General features: G+C 37.1%; 1 protein-coding gene across 8 annotated transcripts in view; it reads right to left on the bottom strand.

Moving 5' to 3' along the window:
- Window positions 1-2,249: 2,249 nt before the first annotated feature.
- The window catches only part of LOC129754228 (uncharacterized protein ZK1073.1), a 327,678-nt gene continuing 302,294 nt past the window's right edge, over window positions 2,250-27,633 (bottom strand). For all 8 annotated transcript variants that reach the window (XM_055750150.1, XM_055750151.1, XM_055750152.1 and 5 more), the window contains 3 exons: window positions 5,872-5,984; window positions 5,592-5,754; window positions 2,250-4,727 (listed from right to left, as the gene is read on the bottom strand). In XM_055750150.1, the coding sequence (XP_055606125.1) occupies window positions 4,488-4,727; window positions 5,592-5,754; window positions 5,872-5,984 (516 nt within the window). In that variant the 3' untranslated portion in view covers window positions 2,250-4,487. The remainder of the gene's footprint in view (window positions 4,728-5,591; window positions 5,755-5,871; window positions 5,985-27,633) is intronic.

Genomic DNA, 27,633 nt, shown 5'->3' with positions numbered 1-27,633 from the left:
TAAATGATAACACGTCTACTTAGGCTTGTAGTTACACCAAAAGTGAACGATTACTCTTTATTTCTTTCATATCTTACAATAAACCGAGTCTCTCTCGTAATCGGTTATTACCGTTTAACTCTCAAAATGGATTAGCCTAAACTGATCGAATGCCTGATTGATCGACTATTACATGGACATGCAGATGTTGTGGTAACGGACAATGGTCCCCCGTTCAATTCACTGCCTTTTGTAATTTTTTTTAGAAAAACAGGGAATTTTAGTCTTGAAGAGCCCTTTATATACATAACTCTCAAAGCAATGGGCAAGAGGAGAGAATGGTGCGAACGGTAAAAGAAACTTTAAAAAAATCTTTTAAAGCCTGAGCGGAAATCTCTTGATAAAGAAGATCGATTGGAATTATTTTTATTTAACTACAGAGATACACGTGCCTCAATTGATAGTGAATCACCTTCTGATAAAGTTTTCAAGAACAAACCAAAAACAATCATAGATTTGCTTCATCCTAAGCACAGATACAAAGATAAACCACAAATGAATGAACAATAAGAAAATATCCATGTAAACTCTTAATCCGATGAAAGTGGACTGTTTGACAGTTTCAAAAATTTAATTCAAGGAGACAAGGTCTTTTATAAAAATCCAAGAATGCATGAAATCGAAAATGGGTTGAAGCGAAATACGTTAAAGGAGTCTCTAAAAATGTATTTCAGGTCGCCGTTGAGGGATCACTGTGAACGCTCACAGAAATCAGCTGAAATCATTTCCAGCAAAGAAGACTAAAAACAACGTGATGACTTTTTTTGGCAGGGAGGGTCCCAGGATGGTCTCAGAGGACGATGAAGATGGATGGATTCCCGGACCTTTTGAGGCCGGCAGTGAAGAAGAGAACGGATGGAGAACATCTTAACCTGAGGCGTTCAGAACGTTTAAGCGAAACGAATCATATATGAAATAATCCCCTATTTCATGTATGATTCTTGATCATCGTGGATCGATGATGGTTAAATGTCGAATGATGATTGAACATCCTGTAACTCCAAGGCCCGAGCAAGACACGTACGCGTCGCCCAATAAGTAAGGGCTTGTAAGTGATTTTGAGACATTTTTTCGGCGCTTTGTAGAAAATCTCCTCAGTTTGCTGGACGACCACCTATTGGAATTTATGCAATGTGTGTTAGACGACGATATTTTGTCACCCTGGGAGGAAGTAAAAGAACTTCTAGACTAGATAAAAAGCCTTCATGCTGGTGTGTTGCCAATAGGAAGGTTTTAGGCAGATGTGGGAAAATTCATTAATTTTGGATGTACATTGTGATGATTTAAATTTTCAAAATTCGAATGTGAAACTAGATACACGTTTTAATTTATGCTTAGTAATTTTTGGGAGCTGTAACAAATCTTAGACTACGAATTGAACAACCGAAATTACAAAAGCTATCAGAAATATCATAGTTAATCAAATCTACGGGACGAACAATGGATCCGGAGCCAGAGTCTCTGGAGCCACTTTTTGTTGAAATTGAAACGCCATGTACCCCGAAAGTTTAAATAAAAATAAAAGGTAGGTACCTACTAATGTTTTAATGAAAGAGTTGATACAACTTCGGAACAATGAACAATAAATAAATGTCAAATTATAAAGTTAAGTCCTTCTTCGTCTCCAGAGTTAAACTTATCCTAAATTTGAAAATCGATGGTATATCATTGCAGTTTAACCTTGAGGTTAAACAATTCAAACATTGATTGAATCCTGTTTCTGGAAGACCTTGTACTTCTTTTAATGGTGAAAATAAAACCATGTGCCAAAGTGCTCAACTCAGTAGTTGCATGGTGCGAGTCGTAAAATCCTAAGTGGATCAATCGTTAAATTGTGACACTTACTCACACAGCGTGGTTCATGAATCAAAGTGTCTCGACAGAACACGCTCGTAAAAAAACGTTGTTTACAAGGAAACCAGGCACAAATAAACATGTTTTGCAGTTGCATACTTGAGAATGAAACTTTTACAACTCGCCGTTGCTTGTTGATATACAAATCAACAAGAATGAATGGGGTTCATTGTATTTTTTTCGCAATTATACAAAAATAAATAATAAATGGATTTTTTTAAAATATGAATGTGGATCTCAAAACTTTAAAAACAGAAATGAAAGTTGTGTTTTGAACTTTTTATTGATGATACGAGATAGATTTTATTCTCATTTTTTCTAAAGAGGCTTCTTCAAAACTGGAGTAAAACACAGTGTTTAAATTGTCTAAATTGTGTGGTACCATCAAAATAATTTTATTTCATTTCATTTACTTCAGCAACTTATATCATCGATGTAGTAGAGATGATTGCGATGTTACATGGAAAAAGATGACAAAAGTGTTCGGTGAGTGGATGAAGGTAACAGGGTGCAGGTGTGATGTGTTTTGAAACGTGTCTCTCTAATAGATTTGAAACCAATCAAAGCTGTAACAGAGTTTCTTTTTTGGAACAAAGAATTTTGGTGAATATCCGTAGTACACCCACAACAAAGCTCCGGTGGGATTTTTTTTCTAACACAACATCGATATTATTCAATTAAATTTTACTTGTTCTTTTTTAGGTTTGGTTTTGGCTTTAGTCGAACTCGAACCTCGAGTAAAACATTGCGTATGTGTTTGTTTTTTTAATAGTTTTTCTTTCGTTAGAACAAGTTGTTTACCAATTGCTAGTACGCGATCTAAATTTAAAGAGTTGTTTTTGTTGTGTTTTTTTTGTTAACCTCCATTCGGAAAGGCGGTTTCCCAAATTTGGTGGTCAAAAATTAGACTCCATAACAATTTTTACTAAGCACTTTTACATTTTTGATAGTTTTTTTCAGTGTTGAGTAACAAATCTTCTTAACAGTTGATTGTTTTTGTTTCGATTAACTCTGGATCATTTGAAATGAAGTTTTTTCAAAGAATATTTTATTTTTAATAAATTGAACTTATTTTTGATTGTTTAGAAAACCTAACGTCGTAGTTATTTGAAATGCTGGTCCCGTCAAAGAAAATTCAACAATAATGAAAAAAAAAATCGAAAGTAACATTTTTAACAGCTCAAATTTGAAGTTAAAAATCCATCCAGATATCAAATTTGTAACTGTACCAGTTAGATCTGTCATCTTTGATTGCTCTTGGAGAGTGACGCACATTACAGAGCGCTTTCATAATCGTCTCTCTTTTGAGTGAACGCGATTCAATAGAGAGAGAAATTCGTGAGTGATCACGAACAAAAATTTGAGTCCAAGCGCACAGCGGTACATTGAATGTTTTTGTTTATATTCCTTAAAAAGATTGGCCTTCTTTGATCAACAAAGTTTTAGCAATAGTTTTGTTTTTTGTTTTCGTTTTCGGTACAATTAGCTTTTGCTTTAGCCGTTTGGGGATTATTATGGATCACTGATAGTTTGTTGCTTGTTAATGCTCTCTAGAACTCTACCATTACTACTACTCTAGTACTGTTATCGTTATTATTTACTCTGTTGCTTTAGATGTTTGCGTTGCTATGTCACATAATAATAGGTAGTGTTATGTTGATTTTTTTTGTTGTGTAAAGTGTCACTTACTACGAGTTTACATGGCTAACGTTTTCTTTAAATAACTATATTTGAATACGCACCTTTCTTGGCTTCGTTAATCTTTGTTATTTACTTTATCAAACCGTTGTGTTTGTTTATATGTTTTTATCATTTTTTGGTATAAGAAATTGTATATAGGCTCTTGTTGGAAATCCAGAAAAATATCATTTATCAAAGAAGTTTTGCGTTTGGTTTTGCTTCTTGCGCTTCAGTAGTAGTACCGTCTTGCTTGAGGGTTTTCGTTAGTTTGTGTGAGAATTGTTTCTGTATTTGGGCTTTGTGGGATCAGTTTCAAGATTTGTTTTTGTTTCTTTTTGTTTTTTTTAAAGGTTGAGTTTCGTTACACTCTGGAGAGACTTAGGGTTTCATTTTGCTTTGTTGCTTGATTATAAAATTGTAGGGTCCAATTGGTATTCACTTTCAATATACTTTTGCTTAATTTTAGAATAGTTTGTTTACAATCATTCCTTTAATGTGTGGTTTCCTCTGTTTGTGTTTATGTCGCTGATTATGATTTGATTTGAACGAACTTTTTTTTGGTTACAGGATTTATACTCAATGCTATATTTGCTGTTGTTGTTGTCTTGATGATAAAAATACGTACATCTATAAAATTGATATCAGAGTTTCTTGCTTTTCTTCCGTTCTCTCTTTTTGTATCTCGTCTCCTCCGACTTAACGATAAGAATGTTCAATATGCATGCAAATGTTCTTAAATGTTTATGTGGTTGTATGTGTGAGTTTTTTCTCTGGTTTATCTTCCCTCGTAACAATTTCGATTAAAATAGGGTTGGATTCAACACATTAATGTGTAGAGTGCAAACGGAAAATTACTCTGGCTGCCTATCGCCGATGTCGTTTCGCTTGGGATCAGGTGAAGCCCGCTTCGAGGTTCACTTTTTGATCGGGGGCAGCTGCTCGCTGACGGTGATGCTGAGTCGTCTGATGTTCGGTTTGTCGTAGTCCTCCATGGACATTCCCCGGGACAGCCGCCGGGCTCCCGGGGTTCCGTCGTTGGAGCCGCCGGAGCTTGTCGAGAAGGCTCGGCTTCTGTCAACGCCCGGCATAGCAACTGAGGTCAGTAGACCTTGGCCCTTGCAGAACAGCAGGATCGATTGGGCAACCTTGGCGGGCTGGAAAGAAAAAAATGGCGAATTCAGTTACGTTCACGCTCCTTTTTTGGTACTCAAAATTAAGTTTGACCGTGGTTCAAAACATTGTTCGATTCTATGAACTTCAAGTTGAGTTCCACTTTTCCTCCTTGCGATGGTTCAAACCGTAGTTTGAACTGCGAACTCAAAACTAATGCCATTTTTACCGAACTGCATTTTGGGTTGCTACGAATAAAGGCATGAAAAAAGCTCAAATTGAAATCCGGCTGAAGAACTTAGATTTGAGTCGGAATTTAGTTTTGTGATTGCCCAGCCGAACTCAAAGTTGAGAGCTGTCACTGAAGTGCTGTTTTGAACCAAAACAACTTAATATTGAGTTTAAAAAATGGAACGTGTTTGCATTTTTTTTTTATCAGGATTAATTATATGTATATAATAGCGCCAGCACTAAATTTTACTTCGGAAGTCCGGACTTCCGACTTCCGACAAGGAAAAGCGAAGTACTAGATTGTCGGAAGTCTGTGTTTGGTGCCATTTCACCAGCGACCTTTTCTAACAATTTTATGTAAATTCACAATAATAGGTGGAGCGAAAATAAAGTGCTTAACTTCAACGTAGCAATAATCTAATCTAGTCATTCTTGTTTTTCATGAAAAAGCCACAATGACAGATTTTCAGAAATATTATTTTTAAAGGAAATTATTGATTTAAGAGTCTTGAAATGTTCTGATGAAATGATCTTCATTAAATTCTCTATCATTTACAGACACTAAATTAGGGTTACCAACATTTTTGAATCTCCAGATGCAATGGTTTCGCAAAAACTCAACTAAAATTAGGTGTAGATGATCCCAAATCGACTCAGCTTGTTGAAGAGGTACTTACAGCATCAGCCAGCACATCACCGGCGCGTTCCACCTTCAGTAGGGTAACCTTCTCCTTGTTCAGGTCCTTGTACAGCTTCTCCACCACACCGGCATAAGGGCTCATCACTCCGGTAATCAGCAGCAGATCTACTTTGCAGTTTTTCAGCGGCAAATCCTTACGGCTGCGAAGTGAAAAAAAAAAACGGTAAAAAATCATTCCATTAGAATTAGAACCCTTAGCCAAACGACTGAAAAACGAAACTAATCCGATACAAAAAAGTAAAATCCCTGGAACTTACCTGGTAAATGCTTTCACATATTGCTTCAAATTCTTGCTGTTGAGCGAACTGTGCAATCGGCTCTGGAATTCGGTGACGATTTTCTCCTTGTCCGGATTGTCACCCACCAGTTGCTGTTGAGGATTGGTTGGGAAAATGGAAAGAAAAAAAATCATTTAGAAGTTGTTTTGCTTAAAAAAAAAGATCTAGGTTTAGTTCAACGAAAACCACTCTTTAACAGCAAAACGTCTAAGCAAGGGAGTTTTTATTAAAAAGGGCTTTACGGCAAACTTCAAACAACTGGAAAGTGAACCACTTTATCTAGGAAGGAGTTTAAAAGTTTATAGGTGAATTGCTAGAACAGTGAGGAGTGAACGTTATTTCATTTACAGTTTGAGCATCGAAGAACTTCTAGTGATAGAAACTGCCGATTTTTTTTCTACAATTGGATACTAAACTTTTTTAAAGATGATTTAACCAATATCCGTTAACCTAAATAGTCGGCAGATCATATTCCCAGTTTTAGACTAGATTCTTATTCAAAATACAGATTAAAAATATTTTAAATTTAATTTCTGTTTCGAAATCAGAAATCAAAAGATAGCTAAATGAAACAGAAGGAAGATCGTCAATCTGAATAAAAGTTTCTCAGCCATCGGTAACAGTATCCCGACTTAGAGCAGAAAATAGCTCATTAAGAATCAAGATAGGGTCATCAACCATTTACTTGAGGATTTGTCATTTTAACTTGGAGAATCACGGTGTGACCGAGCTTTCTTTGGGAATAAATTAGAACTTAGAGCCAACCTACTAAGCTGAGCTGAAAATACATCGCGAGTTCCCAGAGGCTTTAACGGATTCATGACTCAGCTAATTAGTGTGGGAAACCGATGGTTTCGCTAAGAATACACAAGAGGAAAGTTCGGAAATTGAGATGCTAGATAAGAAATAAGGCCTCCGGCCGTGGGGTAGTTGCATTAGCATCGTTGACCCATGTCGTAAAAGGCGACTAAATAAAGCAAAACTACCCTACCTCGCCCTCTCCTACGCAAACGAACTCGTATTATGCTCTTGGAATAGATTGGAACCATCCCCCTTCTAATGATAACACATGCAACGGAAATAGATTATACAAACGGAACTGATAGAAATCCCTCTTATGAAGACACATTAAACGAATATGGTCTAACTAAGCTAACAGAGCTGACGGAACCCCTCTATGGATGACGAAATTTACAACGAGCTCGGACTTTTTTAACGAAACTTATTGGATACCAGGACCCAGAGTGCCCAAAATGTACCGCTCATGGAGGCGCGGAAACACCTTCATGCAAAAGACCGTGCTGATGAAGTGGAAGGCTGGCGGGTCGAAAGTGTGTTAGTCGTAAACGGTAGCCTGTGAGGCACCATGACATACTCTACAGTAATGAAGTCCTTGCTGCGCTAAAGCAGGGCACTAACGAAGTGCACCGTATATTTCTCTAGCTATTCGTGGGACTAAAAATGAATATAAACAACAACAACTTCAAAAACAGAAGGAACTTCAAGATAACTGACGTTAGTTCGCACGAAGAAGGAGAAGGCAGAAGAACGTAGACGGGGGTATTTGCTAAGCGAGGACTCCTTACGTGCTCTTCGTAACTATAACAAGCACAAGCGTCTTTACAACTGAGGGCATTTCTTCAGAGCAACTAGCCAGGGCTGTTCGGAATATTTTACCTCTAGGTTCATCTTTGAATGGATTCCTAATTGAAGATGCAGCCATCTTGAAAGCGACAGCAAAGTTGAAAAATTCAACCTCTACGGGCCCGGACGGTATACCAGCAACCTTTTGCTGACTCCTATCAAATAAATTTTCAATCATCGCTGGACAACGCAATTTTTCCCTCACTGTGGAAGGAAGCTTATATGTTTCCTGTCCACAAAAAAGGGGACAAGCGAGATGTTAGCAACTACCGTGGGATATCAGCTCTATGCGCGATATCCAAACTCTTTGAACTGGTTGTTATGGATCCTGTTTTCTCGTTCTGCAAGCCTCACATTTCCAACGACCAGCATGGATTCATGCCTAAACGATCCACAACTACCAACTTACCGAGCTTCACATCTTTCGTTCAAGACTGCTTTGCCAGGAAGACCGAAACTGACGCCATTTACACTGATCTCTCTGCTGCGTTTGACAAGGTGAACCATGATATTGCTATTGCAAAGCTCGGATGCTTAGGATTCTGTGGATCTCTACTGGATTGGTTCCGGAGTTATCTAACGGGACGAAAATTATCCGTTCGAACTGGTGAATCCTTTTCCAGGCTATTCCCTGCCCCCTCAGGTGTGCCCCAAGGAAGCCATTTAGGACCGATAATTTTCGTAATCTACTTCAATGACGCACTCACGCTTCTTGACGGACCAAGACGACATCGACTTTTTACAGCAGCAATTTTCCGTATTTGCTCACTGGTGCGACATTAACTGCCTGCCGTTGAACCGCAGCAAATGCTTGGTTATATCATTTTCCCGTAAGCGGCTCACTCTTCATGCTGAGCACATCCTTGGAAGCGATACCATCACCCGAGTCGAACATATCAACGATCTAGAAGTTATTCTCGATCAACGGCTGAAGTACAAGACTCACACGAACTATGTTAGCTTAGCTTAGCTTAGCTTGTTTGACTACTCATATCCACCTTAAATCATTGAACCCGAAATGCTTCTCTTACATTGTTATCCTAATATTATAATTTTTTGATTATTTGAAACAAAAAACATATAGAATACATTTCGAGCTCCATGATCGCTGGCGTGGCTAAGTAGAACGACTTCCACATCGCCAATGGTTGCTACTCCGTGATTGATCGAGGCCATCAATTTTGTGCAAGGGCCAAAAGAATGCAGCTTGGGATTAGCAATTCATTCTCAATGCACAAAACTCATGCTCTCCCTTTAAAATATGATCAATAACGGCGCCGGCCACGTACTAGTAGTCAATGAGGGATGAAGGAAGGATTGGAAGTAAGATACTTTTTAGGATCAACCGTAAATCTGTTATTCAAGTTTTCTTAAAAAGCTTGTTTTGAAAAACTCTGAAACAATTATAAGTCAGTATCACCAGCTATAGAAACCGTCTATACGTCTGCGAATCTATATTCAAGTATCTCAGGAATGGTTGTGTTAATAAGGGAGAGGTTTGAATCAGGAGCCATTTTTGGAAAATGGTGCGATCTTCGTTTTACCTACACCTCCTATGCTTCTAGACATTTCCTTAGAAATCTCCTATTGATACCTACGGACTATGGTGTATTATTAATTCCAAAATCCAAAAAAAATTAAGAACACTCAAATAATTAGAAAAGCAATCATTTAAATTTCTCACAAGCTAGCTGTTTCTCTCATTAAAATCTCTATAACATAATGGATTTTCAAACCGACAACAATGTGAAAAAAATGTAAAAAAAAACACATTTAGTTTAATTTCACATTTATAAAATGATGAAAAAGATTTCGAACATTAAAACTGGATGCATCAGAATTAATAGAAAAAAATGTCAAAATTGTTTGATAAAAATAAAGATTATTCGATTTTAAAAACACGTTTGAAAATATATCTGGATAAAATGCATCCTTTATATTTCGAAATAAATTTCTAAATTGCTATTTATTGATTAGTAACAGTAACATGACAGAAATAATATCCTGAAGCTATAAATAGAAAAATGTTCATGAAGGTTCTCTGTGCTCATGAATCTTGAAGAATTTTTTCACGCAAAAAAGTTACAATACTACCTTGTTTACATCCAGTTTTTGAAATTATTATTTGATTATTTGACTGCATAAATCAAGCAGTTTACTGTGGGAACGCCTAATATATAATTGAAAAAATTACAATTGCACACAATTTCATCGGGAAACATCCCTTGTGAAATATTTCGTAACTTGTTTAGAATCATCTTACTGCTATATTTTGTTAAGAGAAATTCGTCAGAAACATGATAAATCAAATCAAATGAATAGAAATCATAAAAAAACACTTAGCTGAAAATCCATCGGCAGTCATCTCGAAAGTCTACGTTCGTCTTGGATTGGAATTTCCAAGATAGGCTCGCAGGGCGTTGTTCCAGTACTGGTTGCATCGAATCATCAGAATTTATTTTTGCATTTTTGCACAACTGTAGTTGAAAAATCACACCTAAACTTGTTAATGCCACTTTATATGCACTGTAATTCATTTATAATGTCTATGCACAATTTAACGCATTTTTGGCTATTTGAACTATAATTTTAGAAAATTTTCACGGAGCACGAAAAAATTGCGTCCGATATCAAAAATTCATGGCCAACTCTCAAGACTCACACGAACTATGTTGTTGACAAAGCTTCTAGAAACCTTGGATTCCTGTTTCGCATGGCCAAAGACTTCAAAGATGTGTACTTCCTTAAAAGTCTTTATTGCTGCATAGTTCGTTCCATCCTCGTGTACGCATCAGCTGTCTGGTGCCCCTTCTATCAGAACGGAGCTGAACGAATCGAAGCTATCCAGCGGCGCTACGAAAATCGTTGCCGCCTCATAGACTTGGATACGCTTCAAGTTCTTAGGAACGCCCCAAGCAACCAAAAGTCACATATTTACTTGAATGAAGGCATTGAAAGTTACATTTTGGCTGACAAAGAGAATCAACTGCCCAATTCCCTTTAGTGAACTTTATGTACTCATTAATGAACTTGAAAGTTGCAACAGTGATTAATATGTACGTTGTATGTGACTTGTTCTGCCCAATTCCCATTAGTGAACTATATGTACTCATTAACGAACTTGAAAGCTGCAAAAGTGATCTATACGTACGTTATACGGGACTTAAGTCACATAAAGGGCACAAAAGTGCTCAATACGGGATTTGGTAAGTCACATAAAGGGCACAAAAGTGCTCAAACGGGTATTGATAAGTCACAAAAAGTGCATCGATGTGCTTTCAAAATCAAGTCACCTCTTCGAGTTTTAGTTTCAGTTAGAACAACTTCTAGGTGTGGTCTCGTGGTAGCGTGTTCGATTCTCACCACGTAGGTCGGGGTTCGATCCCCAAGCCGGGCAAGTTTTTTTTCAATAAGTAATTTTGTACTTGAGTGACCATTCTGACGCGATATATCGAGGAAATGTAGGAAAGAAGCAATTGAGCAATTTGTAGAGTTTGAAATCCGGCACGTGGCATCATGGCGGCACAGGCACAGAACACAGTAAATAATCGAGAGAAGGTGATATGAAGCGAAGCCAACGGTTCAGCTGAGATAGAGAGAGATTTTTTTGCTCATTTTGCGATTTTTCGGAAGCTGAATTAAGAGGCCGCTGGAAGCTGAATAGAAGATCATTAAGACTTGTTTTGGAACTTGAAAGTATCAATTAGAACTTAAATTTTGAGCTGCATAGAACGTACTTCATATCAATGATGGGGCTGAGTAAGCGTGTTTGTACCTGTTTTATGGGACTTTTGGTTGCTTGGGGCTACTCGAGCTCTGGTTGTGGCTGACCTGCTGACATCGAGAATAGACTCTCCCGCGCTGCTGGAAGCTGTCCCTCTTAGTGTACGACCTCGAGGATTAAGAAACCAGCATTTGCAGCTTTACGTTCCCATTCGTCTGAACAACTATGGGGCCAACAGCGCTTTTATCGAAATCTTAAAAAACTTTTAATCGTTTTTCTGAGCATTTTGACTTTGACGTTTCGAGAAATGTGTTCCGAAGGAAAATATTAGACGTGTCCAGAACTGTGACGAGTGGATTTTAATTTTAGAAAGTTATTTAGAATTAAGTTATCATTTGGATCAACATGCAAATAAACAAATAAACAAATAAACAAAGTAGTAAAGGAGCTAGGTAAGGAGATAAGCAGGGAGGTTGACAATGCCTCAGTAGTTCCCAGCAAAAGGAGCGGGTCCCAGTCGCAGGAAAAGGTTCACCAAGGGATATGGCTGCGGAGAAGGATCTGGAGGAAACAAAATTGGTTGCTTCTCAAGGACCTTCAAAGGATTCCAAGCCAAGAACAACTGTGAAAAGTGATCGCAAATCCTCCGTCGTAATCGATTCCTCCAAAAAGGAGGATTACGGACTACGAGGATGCCGATGCAGAAAGTAGTGCTTGAGGGTAGCAAATGGTTCTTAATAGAAAGGTGAACGTGAAAAGAAAAGTCGTCCTGAAGCCAGAACCACCCCCAAAACCCAAACCTCAACGGGGGATGCCCTTATCGTAGAAGCGAAAGAAGGCACGTATGCTGACCTGTACCGGAAGCTACGCGCAGAGCCAAAGTTATCTGCTCTTGGCCAGAGCGTCACCATAACAAGACGCACCCAAAAAGGCGAAGTGCTCTTCGAGCTAAAATAAAAGACTCGGCGGTAAAGAGCGCCAATTTCAAGGATCTTGTTGAAACCACCTTATGCGATGAAGCGACTGTCCGAGCGCTATCGCAGGTCGCATCTATTGAATGCAAGGACTTAGATGAGTTTACCACTGCAGATGGGCTCGAGAAAGCACTCTCCAGCATACCTGCCATGAGAAACGAATCAGTAGCTATAAAACTAAGAAACGCGTACGGTGGAATGTAGATTGCGACGATTCGTCTCTCATCAACAGCGGCCAACACGTTACTGACGATAGGGAGTGTAAAAGTTGAGTGGGGCACTTCAGAACCGCGCCCAGGATATCGACACAAATGTAATGCTGCTTAGACTTTAATCACCAATCCCAAAGCTGCAACGGACCCGAACGGTCACGATATTGACGCTAGATATAACAAAATTCAACCGAAATGCACGCTGCAGCAGGCGGATGACAACGCCCACGAAACTGTCGGCTAGGACTGCCTGGCATACAAAAAGGCAAGGCAATCCAGTTAAATTAGAAGTAATCCAGCTAAATCTAAACCATAGCAAGGTTGCACAGCTTCTGCTAGAGCAAAGGTAGGCGAAAAGAAATGCGATGTAGTGCTATTGTCGGAACCAGACAGAGTTGGAAATGGTAACTGGGCAGCAGATAGGCCTCGCTTAGCTACTGTCTACGTCACGGGGCGTTTTCCCATTCATGAGATAGTGACAGATTCTTGGAACGGATTCGTGATTGCAAAAATTAACGGCATCTTCTTCTGCAGCTGCTACGCTCCACCAAGATGGACGATTGGTGCCTTCAACAATGCTAGCTGGGAAGCTATTGCCAACGCACTCCATAAGATGCGTGTTCCGATACCCTCCTCAGGATAATAGGAAGCTTTTTTGAGAATCACGTCTTGACCTACGAAACCGAAACCGGGTAACAATCTACTGCATTAACAGCAGGTGTTCCACAGGTTTCCATACTTGGACCTGTGCACTGGAATGTCATGTATGATGAGGTGTTAACGCTGAAATTACCAGCAGGCGTGCAGACATTTAGTCGGATTTGCAGACGGATATCGTGCAAAACAATCGAGAGGGTAGAAGACCTTGCAACGGTGTCTGTAGAAAGGGTTGGCATCTGGATGGAAGAAGTCAAGCTTCAGACAGCCCACCATAAAACCGAAGTAATACTCGTAACCAACAAAAGAGTTGTGCCGCACAAGGAGATTACTGTCGGTCCAAAGAGTAGCAAGAGACGTCTTCTTGCGAGCGCGGCACTATAGAAAATACGACACTGAGGAGCGGTCTGGAGCTCTGCTATAGAGGTGCAGCTGAACAGATACACATTACGGAGCACTGATCGGCTGATAGCCATGCAAGTTTGCTTTCTCTCTACGAACGAATATACGAATATTTAACTCAAACGTCAAATCCGTAATGTTTTACGGGTGTGAAACTTGGTGCACATATGCGGCGACGACACGTGAAAACTGCATGTTTTTGTGAATCGCTGAATGCAGAGTATCATCCGCGCTTGGTGGCCTCAGTTGCCAGATCTCAAATAAGGAACAACATCGCCGGTGTCATCATTCAAAGGGTGCTAGAAATCGAGATTCGGGAACGTAAGTGGAGATCAATTGGTCACACGCTTCCAAGAGATGAGAACGAGATTTGCAGGGAAGCGCTTGAATGGAATCCAGACGGACATCAAAGAAAAGGCAGACCCAGAAACTCGTGGCGGCGCTGCCTAGCCGCTGAAATCCGAATTGTCAGCGAGAATCTTGACTGGGACCGAGTGAAGACGCTGGCTCCGGATCATCTAGAAAATTCTGGATGGGGAAACGTATAGGTAATGATCTTTTTTTTTGTCGCCAGCCAGATCGCAATAGTACAGATGCTCATTACTTGATAATTGGGCGTGTTGGGAAGGTTCTTGTCCTTGGGAACCACCTGCACGTTGTTGGCGGCGTACCACTCCATGGCCTTTTTACCGTAATGGCAAGATGCCAAATCCGGCCAAAATAGTACGGAACAACCGTGTTTCTTCAGGAAAGGCAGTAGACGTTTATTCAAACACTCTTTCACGTAAATTTCTTGGTTGACAGTACCGGGAGCTATGAAAATGCTGCTTTTCAAGCCACAGGTACAGATGACTTACAAAACCAGATATTTCTTCGCGAACTTTGACAGTTTCATATGCTTGAAAATATCTGCTACCTTTCCCCTTCCTTTTGCCGTATAAAACTCCTGTTCCGGAAGCTGCTTGTAATCGGCTTTGACGTAGGTTTCGTCGTCCATTACCACGCAGTCAAACTTCGTCAGCATCTTCGTGTACAGCCTCCGGGATCGCGCTTTGGCCGTCGTATTTTGTTTATCATCGCGATTTGGAGTCACTACCTTCTTGTAAGTTGATAGTACGGCTCGTTTTTTGGCTCGATGCACGGTTGTAGACGATACCCCCAGCTTATTTGCGGCAGGTCGGAGAGAGAGGTTAGGGTTTCGCTTGAAACTACCAGCAACTCTCTTTGTCGTCTCAGCGGCTTCCGGTTTTCGATTTCCTTCCGATCCAGACTTCCAGGCTGACGACAAACGTTCCCCAAACACTTTAATTACATTTGTAACGGTTGATATGGCAACTTTTAGCGATTTTGCCAGCTTGGCGTGCGAGTAGCTTGGATTTTCGCGATGCGCGAGCAAAGTTTTGATACGCTGCTGTTCTTCCTTGGACGACATTTTGACAACTGGAGAGTGAATTCCAAAATCAAAATAGGAGCAACATTCTACACACACACACACACACACACACCTTCAAAATGAGGGGTGTTCAGGTTTTTTAAATGCAAAATTGAAAGAAATACGTCAAGTTGATATTGACCAAATTTTGACCGTATCACCCTTTAATGAGATTTTATGTTTGCTGGGAAAAGTTTGATTTTCTTTTAAAATTTGACAGATGATTTTTTTTTCTGATTAGATGCGTATCGGAAAAGAAATGACCGAGTGCACCCGTTTGCATTTTCTTTAATCTAAGTATTAAAAGTGCTGGCACCAAAAGACATCCTTTTAACTTTTGGAGAACGGATTGAAGAGAATGTTTGTCGTGCAGTTTGGCTTTGTGCATAAAACTGCGTCGATTTACGGTCATTTTCAAAATTCTCAAACCCTAAGGTCTTTAAAGCTTCGATTTGAGGCAACACCTATCCATGATCATTTCAAGAATTTAAAAGTTAACATTACTTTCAAATTCTGTTAAAAATAACGAATAAGTTTTGAACCAAATTAAAGCTTTTTAGACCTCAGGAATTCGAAAATAACCTCAAATTGATTTAGTCTACTGCATTGGACTGAGTCGATTTGGGGTCATTTTTGAATTTTTCTAACCTTGGTGTTAAAAAAGTTTCGTTTTGGTTCAGACTTTATCCATGATTATTCTCAAAATTTTTAAGTAAAGTTTACATTAGTGGATTTGAACTTTGAGGTTTGTATGGAAAATTATATACATACAAAAATAATAAACATAATTTTTTATTCTCCTATGCAACCAAGCCTGCTAATGGTTTTTTTTGCTAGTTTTTAAATTTTCTAAAGGAATTTTCCACTGAACAGCTGTCAAAGACCGCAACTTCGTATCTTATTAGGCAAAAAAGTTATTAGTTGTTGAATGGAGGCATGTCATTTCGCATTAAAAAACAATAAATTCCATTGACATCACTGCTGGTGCCTCGTGAAGTATTGCATGAAAAGTAGGCACACAATACCTCGCTAGGAGCCCAGCAGTGATGTCAATTGATTTTTTTTTATGCGAAATGACATGCCATTTAATCATATAACACCTAATAACTTTTATGCCTAATAAGATACTAAGTTACGGTCTTCGACAAAGTTGTTTAGCGGAAAATTTTCTTTAGAAAATTAATATATAAGCACAAAAACCATAAGAAACAGAAGAAACCCCATGCAAACCTCAAAGTTCAAATTTACTCATATAAACGATACTTGTAAATTCTGCAAAAATCATGGATTAGTTTGAACCATAAGGAATCTATTTAGACCCCAGTGTTTGAGAAGTGAAAAAATGATCCCAAATCGACTTAGTCTATTACAGCATAGTCTCAATTTCTTAAAGTTTTTTTGTGAAACAAATCTAACATCCTCTAAGCTAAACAAATCGTTGGAATAATTTCTGCAATGATTTTTTAAATGAAGGTGATGTGGAATTGTGCTGTTTGCTATTTACAGTGATAAACGTTTGAAATATAAAACCTGCAATTTTTTTTAATTAAAAAAAACAATTTTTTTAATGAACGTTACAATACTTGGTTATAATTAGTATTCATCGTTACCCATCTTATACGAGGTTTTTATCTTCGAACATGTTTCAAAAACGAAGTTAACAATTACAACTATTTTTCTAGAGTTATTTTCTTTCTTATAAGATGTCTGAAAACTTGGAGGTTTAGTTTGCTTCTGACTGATTATTAGTAAAGTAAAATCACACTTTCTTCTTCTACTTTTGAAGAACTTTTCCAATGTACTAAGTGGTTCAGGGATACTACCAACCCTCAACAGGGGAGGAAGCTAAGCAAGGAATCTATGAGGGCATGAATGAGTGATGATTCTATGCAGCAGCAGCTAGAACTAGATAGAACTTTTCGTTCGCATGCTTCTAAGTGCAGGCTTTGCACAGAACAAGCTTAGGCCATACAAACACTGGAAAATACTAGATAGCTAGAAAGCCAGACGGGAAAAAAATCTAACCACTACCGGAGTTAGAGTAGGAGTTCAACCATTTCCTGTATAGATGTAACAGGCTAGGGTGACAATCGATTAGTTTTTTTTCGGATCTAATTTATTTACGATTCAAATCAATCCCTTTGTTCATATTGTCTGACTTACTACAAGAAAAAAAAATTATACAATAAAATCTCTCCAAACAATTGTCACCCTAGTATGACTAGTGATCAGCCGGAAGCTAAGAAAACAGCGCTTGGAAGCCGCAGAAAGCTCATAAGTTAGAGACAGCTTTACACATAGCTAGAGAGATAGGTTGCTTGAAGCACTTTGGCACTCTAGAACATTTCCATCATCTGGTTGCTTCATCATATCATTTTTTTACCAGCAACTGGCTTCGATTAGGAAAATTGGAAACTAAAGAAAGTTCACACATGCCAGATGGCAGCAGAAAAGGAAAGCTAGAGCAAGGTTGTAGGTAAACAGGACGAAATAACGACAAATCTACGTGTTTGGCAGTGCAGTTCAATGCAATGTTTTATGCTCAATGTACCTCAGAGAAGATCTAGCCTCCGGAAAATGGGACAGAAAATGCGGTTGGAGTTGGAGAATCAACATCATCATCATCATCAATATCATCATCGTCATATCGTCATCATTGACCGAGATCCAGATTTTTCATTTGGTACAGTTGTTGAGAAAGGTTGATATTATTTTTCAACGTTTTACATATTGGCGATGTGGGCGAGCAATCGAAATCGCTCGTTTGGAGTGGATTCAACTCAAGATATTTTTGGGTATGTGGTTTTGTTATGACTTTTTTTTGTTGTTTTCGAAATGAAAATGTTGTTTTTCTTGCATTTGTCATTTTGTTTGTACGATTTTTGTTGTTTTTGTGTGTTTAACGAAAGATGAAGTGAAACAGAAAAGTGCATCGACGTGCATAAGGGATACCGTGATGAGAAATATTTGGGACACAGCGTCATTTTGAGTGGATTGAAACTGAAGGAAGAATACTATCATGTCTGACATATTTTATACCATTGATTCAATTTCAAATATTCGGAAGAACGAATGAATTTAACGAATCAATTGAACAAATGCTTTCAAATGCTGATTGGAATTTCGAACTCTTCATTTGATAACGTTTCCCTTATATTAGAATGTTCATCTGAAACACTAAATCTCCTGTTAGATAAGGATGTCCTTTGAGCATGGTCCTTTTTCGCTTATACGTAGAATCCAAAATATGTTAAATAAATCGATTAATTGATGCTCAATAGATTGTTGTTTTGTTAAAGTTATTGCTGATATAGATGGCACGTGTCACGCATACGTCGTTTATTCGAAATAATTTTGAATTTTATAAAGCTCTAAGAGCTCTTAAATTTTTTCAGCATTTATGCTAAGATAAAAATAATTATTACCAAATTACAATTTATGACTTTCAAAAACTGTGTTTCAGAGGACCTCATTTGATAAAAGAAGTAGAGAATAAAAAGGTGACCCTGTTAATAAAACTTTCCGTATCACGAGTGAACAATGTTCAACAGATTAGTTGAAAATTTACATTTTCGCTTTGTTTACTCAGTAAACGCCATTTGAATCTCGTACAACAATTTTTGGTTCTTAATATTTATATTTTGTCGAAAATTTGGCATGACGCTCATGTATTTCCTCCAGAAAATAAGTTAATTGCCAAAATCATACAAATGTGTTGTAATTTTATTTGGAAAAACTGGAATGAGACGATTTGAGCTCATTTTTTAAATTTCTCAAACCCTGAGGCTAAAAACTATATTTTGATCTAAAACTCATTCATCCTGTTTTTGCAGAATTTTTAAGTAACGTTTACATGAGTTAATTTGAACTTTTATGTTTGTATCGGAAAATTGAATATTTTGTTCTGAAACATCATCATCATTTTTGTTTCTTCTGTAGAACCCAGTTTTCGAATGGTTTTTGTGCCGCAATTTTTTCGTACCTTATCAGACAAAAATAGTTATGAGCTGTTGCAAAGATTTTTTCCAAATATGATACGAATTTACAGTCTTCGATAAACTTGTTCAGCATAATTTTTTTTTACTGGCAGAAAAACCATTCGAAAGCTCAGTTCTACAGACGAAACAAAAATTATGATGTTTTTTAAGAACAAAATAATCAATTTTTCATACAAACATGACAGTTAAAACTAACGAGACTAATGTAAACGTTACTGATAAATTTTGCAAAAAATCGAGGATGATTTTTAAATCAATACGAATTTTTTAAGACCCCAGAGTTTCCAAAAAATCATAAATGATTTCAAATTGGTGGCTTATTTTTTTATATAATAGTTTTGCTTAAGCAATGCATGAATAAAAAAAGTTTTTTTTTTTGTAATTTTAGCACTATTTGAGTATCCGTGTCTAAGTTCTTTTACATAAATAGTTTTTCGTACATAAGAGTAACTTAAACTGACATACTTTAAAAAACATCCTTAAATCAATTAAATTCTAAGCTGAATATTCTTTAACAAAGCTTTTAGTAACGAAATAAGCTGCTTACTTTTACCAATGGTTGAAATCTTTGAATATACTCCAGAGGCTAGTAGATTTAGTTTATTCGATTTAGGTGTAAACTAAGTTTTTTAAATCTACAAAAAATCTTCCAAAAAAAGCTTTATTCTTTGCTCAAATCAAATAAATCAACCAAACTCTTGAGCAAATTTATATATTTTAGCCATCGATGTAAATCAATAGAAATTTCAAAAGTTCAATTCTTGTAAACTTTATCCAAACATAAGATTTTAGTTTGGAAATTGGCTTATGGGAAAACTACAACATTAATAATCTTCAACTATTGACTAAGAAAATATTGCAGATTTTGTTTAATTGAAGATTACATGTTTTGTATCATCAAATATTTTTCCTTAATAATCAATTAAATACTTGTTGGTGTTTGGAGGTTCTTGTATAAAACAAAATTAGCTAAATATACTAACATTCTACTGTAAACATATCAATTTTGATTAAAAATTTAACTTTTCAATAGAATTCACAATAAATATTATCAGTCTCCTTTCTGTTGCGATTTAAATTCGTCAACGAAACATTAATCTTGATATTTTTATCTCGATTGTACAATTCATTTTCCAGCTTAATCAGAATCTGACTTTTAAATTTACAATCTGAATCTATCTAAACCTGAATTCAGAATTTAAACTTTGAAACTGTTTCAAAAGTTCCAAAACGATTTCTGTAATATTTAAAAAAAAACCAGATGCAAACAGTGAATTTTGTTTCAAGAATCTGAAATTTCAACTTCAATGTTTTTGGTTTCAACCTGAATTCATTATTTCAATAATTTATTTTTAATCCAATTTGTACTTCTGGAAAAAATATGAATTTCAAATAATGAACCCGATTATGATTTTTCAATTTTGAATCGCCATTATAAAGCTTTATTATGTTTGAATTCAGCAAAAATTAAAATTAAATTTAAGAACTTCGATTCTTAATATGAAACAAAAACTCAGGATGGATTATTACTCTCTTTTTTTTTCATATTCGGAAAATCATCGTTTAAACATATGAGGCCTTTAAAGCCAAAGGGGTATAAGTGACAAAATGGTCGATTTTGAGTTAATGATGCCAAACGATTTTTCGCTTTGATGGCTGATTTTTTCAGATTTTTAGAATTTTATTAACAAATTTTTACATGCGGAAGAAAAATACAAATTTTTGAAAAATATATGGGAAATGGTCAAACACAACAACTTTAAAGCGTGTTTTCTCGAAATAAGCTTTTATGCAATTATACCACTTTGGCTCCAAGAGTTTCGAAAATCATGAATCAAATCATCAGTTTTGAAAAAAATCATGAATTCAAGTTTCAAAAACATGATAATTTCATTAAAAATTCATGATATTCGTAACTAGAATTCATGATTTTTTAAACTGATGTAACCAATTTTGAACCGGAATTTCAAAACAGCTTTTCATTTTCAATTTCTAATGATGGTACCAACTGAAAATAAGAACCCTTAACTAAATACAAAATTATAAATAGGCAAACCGACAAATAATTTGGTTTTGTTAATATGTTGCCAGAACCAACGAAAAGAGTTATATCTCATTTTAAATGAAAACTCAGAACTTAATTTTTATCAACAAGTAAGAAATTGTTGCAGAGATCTGAACCTGGGATCAGTTTTCGAGGTTTTGGCATCAGTTCTGAGTCAAGATTTTTACTCTTGAATAACCTCAATTATCAAAATTTGTTTTGGAATTTCAAATTTTAATGAAGAGTAGAATACCTCGCTTGCTTTTTTTTTGGACCTTCAAAACCCCTCCTCCCCCGTTCTTACGGCCACTTAGCAGGCATCACCCGGAATCGGATAAAGATTCATGATCCAGAAGTTTTAATTTCAACTGTAATTGTTAAAAAAGCTGCAAATTAAAGGCTGCTGGCTAGTAGTTGAAAAAGTGGAAAAAATTACATCAATCGAGTACGAAAGTTTCAGAAAAGGATTCGCGAAAAACGTTGGAATTGTAGAGAAATTTTTGATAGACATTTTAAAAATTATATGGAAAGATTAATCATCGTTATTTAAATTTGTTGCTTAATTTATCGGCTTTATCGGTGAAAAGTGATGTCCTTTTTAGTAGGAACATCTAAAGATTACGATTTTTTTATAGACGGATAGAAAGTTAGAAGAAATGAAAGATGGTGAAAATGAGCTCATTATCTTTACATATTCTTACTAAAAAAGATATCACTTTTTTCGATAAGGCCGATAAATGAAGAAACAAAAATTTGTTTTTTTTTAACATTTGACCACAACATAAACGGATAAGAAAGTTGAGAATTAAAAACAACAAAGAATATGCAAAATTTATTATTCAAAATTCTGTCGGATTCATTATAATAAAAATTTGGAAGTTGTAATTTTGGAAAAAAAATTGAACGCAAACACAATTTGTATTCTGAATTATGAATCTAAAAAAATCAATCTAAGAGTTTAGATATCAAATGAATTAATCAAAAGTGTAAATGGTTCTTAGAATTCTTAATTAAGGTTTATTTTTTTAAATTTATTTTTGTGTAAAAAGAAACGGATTTTTAATGTTCATTTTCAATTTTTATTTTTTTTTGTACTTATAATCTGAGGTTTGATTCTTAATTCTGACCCTGGAATTACTTCTAAATTTAGATAGAAAATCCCATCTCAGTTTACTTTAGATTCAAAATTTTAAATTCCAATTAACCAAAATAAGAACAATGCCAAAATACACAATAAATAAGGCAATGAACTTCTAATATCAATTTCTTACTCATAATTATCACCCAAACTAGAAAAATAATGAATTTTACTGATGGAATAAATCAAAATGTCCAAAACAAACCACAATGAAAGTTTCAAATAAATGATATTTTCGGTAAGTCATTGAAAAATGTTTGAAAATTATGATCCTTATTTTGAACGAAAAATTCGCAAAATAATTTCTAAGCAGCCTAGTTTTCAAATTAAAAATAAATATTTCCAAAACACAAATTTAAAAAAATATGAATTATAGAAAAAATGTCAAATCAAGTGAAAAATAAACCATGATTAATTGGTAGAAAAATGATAACAGTTGTTATTCATTATTAATCTTAATTAACAATTAATTTTCTTCATTTTCAACTGAAAGGTTGATTGAAAAATTCCACTTTAGTGTTTTGAATCTTTAAAAACCACGTGTTGTAATGTGAATTTTTGATCAGTAAAAAAAATTTAAAGGTTTTTGGTTTTAGAACACAAAAATTCAGAATTGAAAAACATAGAAAAAACCGTGCTGTAAAATAAGGTGAATTCAAAATATGAAGATGTAAAATCAAAATATGAAGATGAAAAAGATAAGTATTTTAAAATCAAAGTAGATTTTTTTTCAATTAACATGTTTAACCATTAAAAAATTATTTATAGAATTTTATTGATAACTCAAGGGGTTAAGCATTTTGGTGCTTAAGTATGTGTTAATGATTGATTTGGTGGATTTCACTGCCTGAACTTTTTTGTTTTAATTTTAACAACCACATTTAGTTTTGATAAAATTATAGATATCATAACAAGTATTTTTACAACAACATTTTAAGTATTTTTGAAATTACTGCAGTAGGTTTTGTAGCCAGCACTGATCGATCCGGTGCAAGCGTGCTGCTTATGCGCCACCCTCGAAGAGGGACAGCACACCAAGGTGAAAATGCCCGGCTGAGACTCACTTCAAGGCGAGTCCATATAGTCTTCCCGAAGGATGGAGGATCGAATCAGTCCGACTCCGAATTCACAAAGCCCACAAAACTCGAGAAAATTCTCGGACACACTCCCGAAAATTAACAAAACCTAGAAGATATTCCTCAAAAATCTCGGTACGAGACCACCCATACCTGAATTAATCTTCATAGGAACTACAATTCATTCCGCCCCGAAGAACAAGTGATTTTGGAAGTGGCTGCAGATGTGAGATCATCTGAATTTAATCCGTTACGCGTAGCGATGGGATTCCAAAATTAAATCGACTAAAATTCTTGGTAGAGTTCAAAAGCGATTATATTCTTCATTGAAAAAAGAGTGTATTAATAAATTTGTACAAAGGTGTTCATTCGGTGTATCAATTTAGTTCATTCATGTTATATGTATACATATGTATTTCCTACTCTCTACCTATCTCTTGTGCGTGCGTTTCTAGCTTATATCCTACCGTGCAGTGCTAAAGGCCGACGTTCAAGTGTTGAGAACGGCGTGAATTCCAACGATGACTCCAAAAGAGAATGTTAGGGTGGTCCACGCATTGCGCGACGTAGCTACGTTTTATGTTTATGTTCGAAAATTCAGTGTTAACACATTTTGATGCTGTAGTTTCTCTTACAGCTTTGTCGACAAATTATGTACATGTAGGTGATATTATTACTGAGCTGAAGTTTCCATTTCAGCGGGGAATATTTAGGATTTAATTTTTCATATATTCGATGCAGTGGTAGCGGCAGCCGTGACCGGCGCTCTAATGGGAGAACCAAAAGGGAAAAGAGTAATGTTCATTCGACTCACCAAGTATGTATGGTTTCAAACCTTCTCTCCGACGTTGGTGTGGCCCAGCCCAACCGCGGAGGGCGCTTGATGACGTCGCTGCCGGTGATGACGTCGAAGGTGAGCGATGATGACGCTGCTCGCTCTCGACGATGCGGTGGTGGAATCCTTCCGATTCTGCGCTCCTAGTAGAAGTCGTAAAAATGATGTCGAATCGGGTTCGCTGAAACGGGGATGGGCCTATGACAATTTGGTTCCCCCTGGTTACCGAAAAGAGCGTGCTATGTATGTTGCGATGTAAATTCTGTTACCTGAGCTGCAGTGTGACGAAGCACGTGGCGTTCACTGGCTCAATTGGTTCCAAAACGGGCAATCAGGCGGTAGTTTCGGGCTCGAGGTGACGATATGGCCCGATAGACTGGACGGATGGGCTAGGTGGATTGTTCCAGGTGACCGGAAGCGGCTGTAGGGCGAAATCAGGTTGCCTGTACGGCCTTTACATTAGCACTTGCACTTGCACTTGCACTACGGTATATGCTGCACGACTTTACCTTTCTTTTTGTAACAAAACGCACAAACTTGCCCTAGCTCGCGATATGTAGCCTAGAGGTGGGGCTACATATGAGAAAAGAAATTTAGCTTTTTCAATTTTCAAACCACATCACTTTATGGGTACCTTTTTATAAAAGTAAAGGAATGTACGTCTCGCGAAACAAAGCGCACTTCCAAGCACATTTGCTGTCCAGATTGAAATGAGCTTGCAGCGTGCAGCCTCAGATCAGGGAAGATGATCTCGGGCGTTGACCCGTGGCGGATATACGTTAATCCCGAGAGGTCTATTGAATATCTTCGGGATTTTGGCAGTTTTTGTTTGTCGCTCGCTTTGCCGACTGGAATTCGGGTCTCGCTGCAACTTTCCTAACCCTTTCGAGAAGCTTTATGCAATTCCACCTTCAAGTGAAAAGCCTGACTCTCCTCCTTCGATCGAAATCGATGAAGACACCGAACCGATCAATGCTGTATTGCATACCGAAAGGCGAAACCGAAAGCTAGTCTTTCGGTTCTGGAGAATTCAAATTTTTAAGTGGTGCGACCGCTACATAACACCGGACTTGTTTTACGAAAATTTGGTTTTCGGAGTAAAACATTAACATTAACTCATATATTCGCAATTACTAGAAAAGAGCATCCGAATTTTGAAATCTCCCTCTTGCGTTCAGAATCTGGTTTCAACATTCAAATATCAATCACAAAATTGTCTTCAACAACTGAAGAATCCTCCTGAATAACCAGGTCCATAGACTACAACCAACTTCAAATCCATATTTGTAAAAATGTTGAGTCTATTTCCCCAAAACTCCTTCCGCTTCAAGCCCCAATAATCAACAAGTGAACTTCGCACACGAAACTCCAATCCAAAGTTTGAAACATGATTCGTGCCGAAATTTACCGACATCCCATTATGCTTGCCTTTTTTTCAAGCACATATACTCCATATAACTCCAAACATACTCCATAGCTTCCATGTTCTACACCCCAAACTTGCTTTTGGGCAACCAAGACACATTTCCGCTTTTTATTTTCCCATAATACTCAAATGCCAATTGATATTTAATATTTCGAAACTTTCGAAAAAAATCAATTATTTCGGCATATCGTACCACCCTAATCCCTAAGAGTTCATTTCACTAACACAACGAAACCAATAATTCATCCCAGCAAGCGAGAGACATCAAAATTCAAACGTAAACAAAAGTTTGTCGCGAGTGCAAATGTGTTCCAAATTCTAAAAAGTTTTCATCAAAATTACGGTAAATGTCGCTGCAATTTCGTATAAAACGAACTTAAAACAACACAGCAGCCCTCAATTCCTCATTCATCAACAAATATTGGCAAGTAATCCCTTTTTTTCTTCCTTTTCAGCAATCAACAACTGGAAAAATCAGCAAGCTAGAGGCGACGCTGATGGGACCGCTGAGCAACCGAAGTGTCGAGATCCACTTCCAATCGACTGTTTTGAAGAACATCCGGCTCCGGTGCATCAAAGGAAACAGCTATCGGTCCACATGTAAGTCATTTGAACATTTTACTAATTCCTTCTTTTTGCTTTTTAGGTACGCACATCGGATGAACTTTCTTCCAGAAACAGGACCAAGAGCAAGGGCCTTCCATAAATGGTGCTACGCGGGCAACCCAAATAAAATCCTCACTAGCAGTCAGCGGACCAGGTGTTGTTTTCGAGTGTCGGTCGGTTCTCTGATGGTAGTCGCTGGCTGATTTCAAGCAATCCATTAAGCGTAGCGTTCCGGTTGGATCTGGTGTCGGGTTTTTCTATTTGTTAGCTAATATAGTTGCTCTATGTGGTAGACCCGTCCCACATCTCATATGCCAGAACACCCAATGACGGAGCAGCTAAGCCTTCACCTCCACGCGCTGATTTCTCCGGAAAGATGTTACACCTCCCGTGACGAAACCAACCCACGTCAAAATGTCGGTCTAGCTGCTGTCACTGGACAGTAATGCCAATTCAACTTTGGCCACTAATACAGCTCTGCGTGGGAGGCTAGTTTTCACTGCCCCCACAATTAATTTATTCATATAAATTATACCAAATAATACTAAAAAAATTAAACAAAATTCAATATAAATAATAATTCAAATCATAAACAAAAACAAATAACTTTATACATTCTAAAATCTACCACCTAGAATATAAGGCACTCATGTTAGTTTTTAAGGACCTATTGTAAAATCTAAAATTAAGGGAAGAAAAAAAAATATGTAAGTGGATAAAGAAAAACCACTTTAGGTAAGAACTAACCTTAGGTTAAGTATGTTCACTACCAACTAACATTATTTACAAAATAGAACTTACAAAGAACAATGAGAAGAGGTTGATAAAAGTAGGTTACGGTTAGGGAACATTAGCGTATGCAAGATTTGCTTCCCTCTTCTCATTTCCCTTTTTTTTTTTTTCTCGCGATTGTAGGTGTTCGACCAGTTTAGGGCGCGAGTTGTTGTAGGTTTTCGGCCAGTCTAGGGCGCAAATTGATTATCCTAATCGGCCAGTTTAGGGCGCGATAGATTTTGGCGGAACGCTTATAGAAAGACCGCGTATTTCAAGAACACGTGAACGTTACAGAGACAATCCGTTGTAGCCAGCTCGATTAACTTGGGTTGCTCAACATTGTCTTTTGATTATTCGACTTCTGAGTCTTTTCGCGATCAACGTCCGGGTTTCCCCACTGCCGGTCTCACGCTATGTTTCCGATTCACGTACTCCTCGTCAACGTCTTTCGACTCTGAGTTTTCCGGATGGGTAGGTCATCGTTCGTACGGTTAAACCGCAGAACTCGCTCTTATCTTCGGGTCGAGGGGAACGCTATACGTGCTACGACGGATCTCAAAGTAGGTTTAGGTGTCTTGAAATTTTATGAAAACTTTAAAAATCGTTCTCCAGAGCGCTTACAAGATCTCCCCCAGTAAAGAAAAGGTTTTGTGGTAGGATTTTTGATCTTGTAAGGATGGATAGATGTTTTCGTAACCAGAGCTAGGGCATCATGGTTCATAGTCCCATTTCCCCTCAGAAAATTTACATAGCTAGAATTCTTGGTTGCTTAGGGAACCCCCGTGAACTTTTTGAGGAA

The sequence above is a fragment of the Uranotaenia lowii genome, chromosome 3 (assembly GCF_029784155.1).
Source record: "Uranotaenia lowii strain MFRU-FL chromosome 3, ASM2978415v1, whole genome shotgun sequence".
NCBI lineage: Eukaryota > Metazoa > Arthropoda > Insecta > Diptera > Culicidae > Uranotaenia > Uranotaenia lowii.
This window is presented reverse-complemented; position numbering and strand designations above follow the sequence as displayed.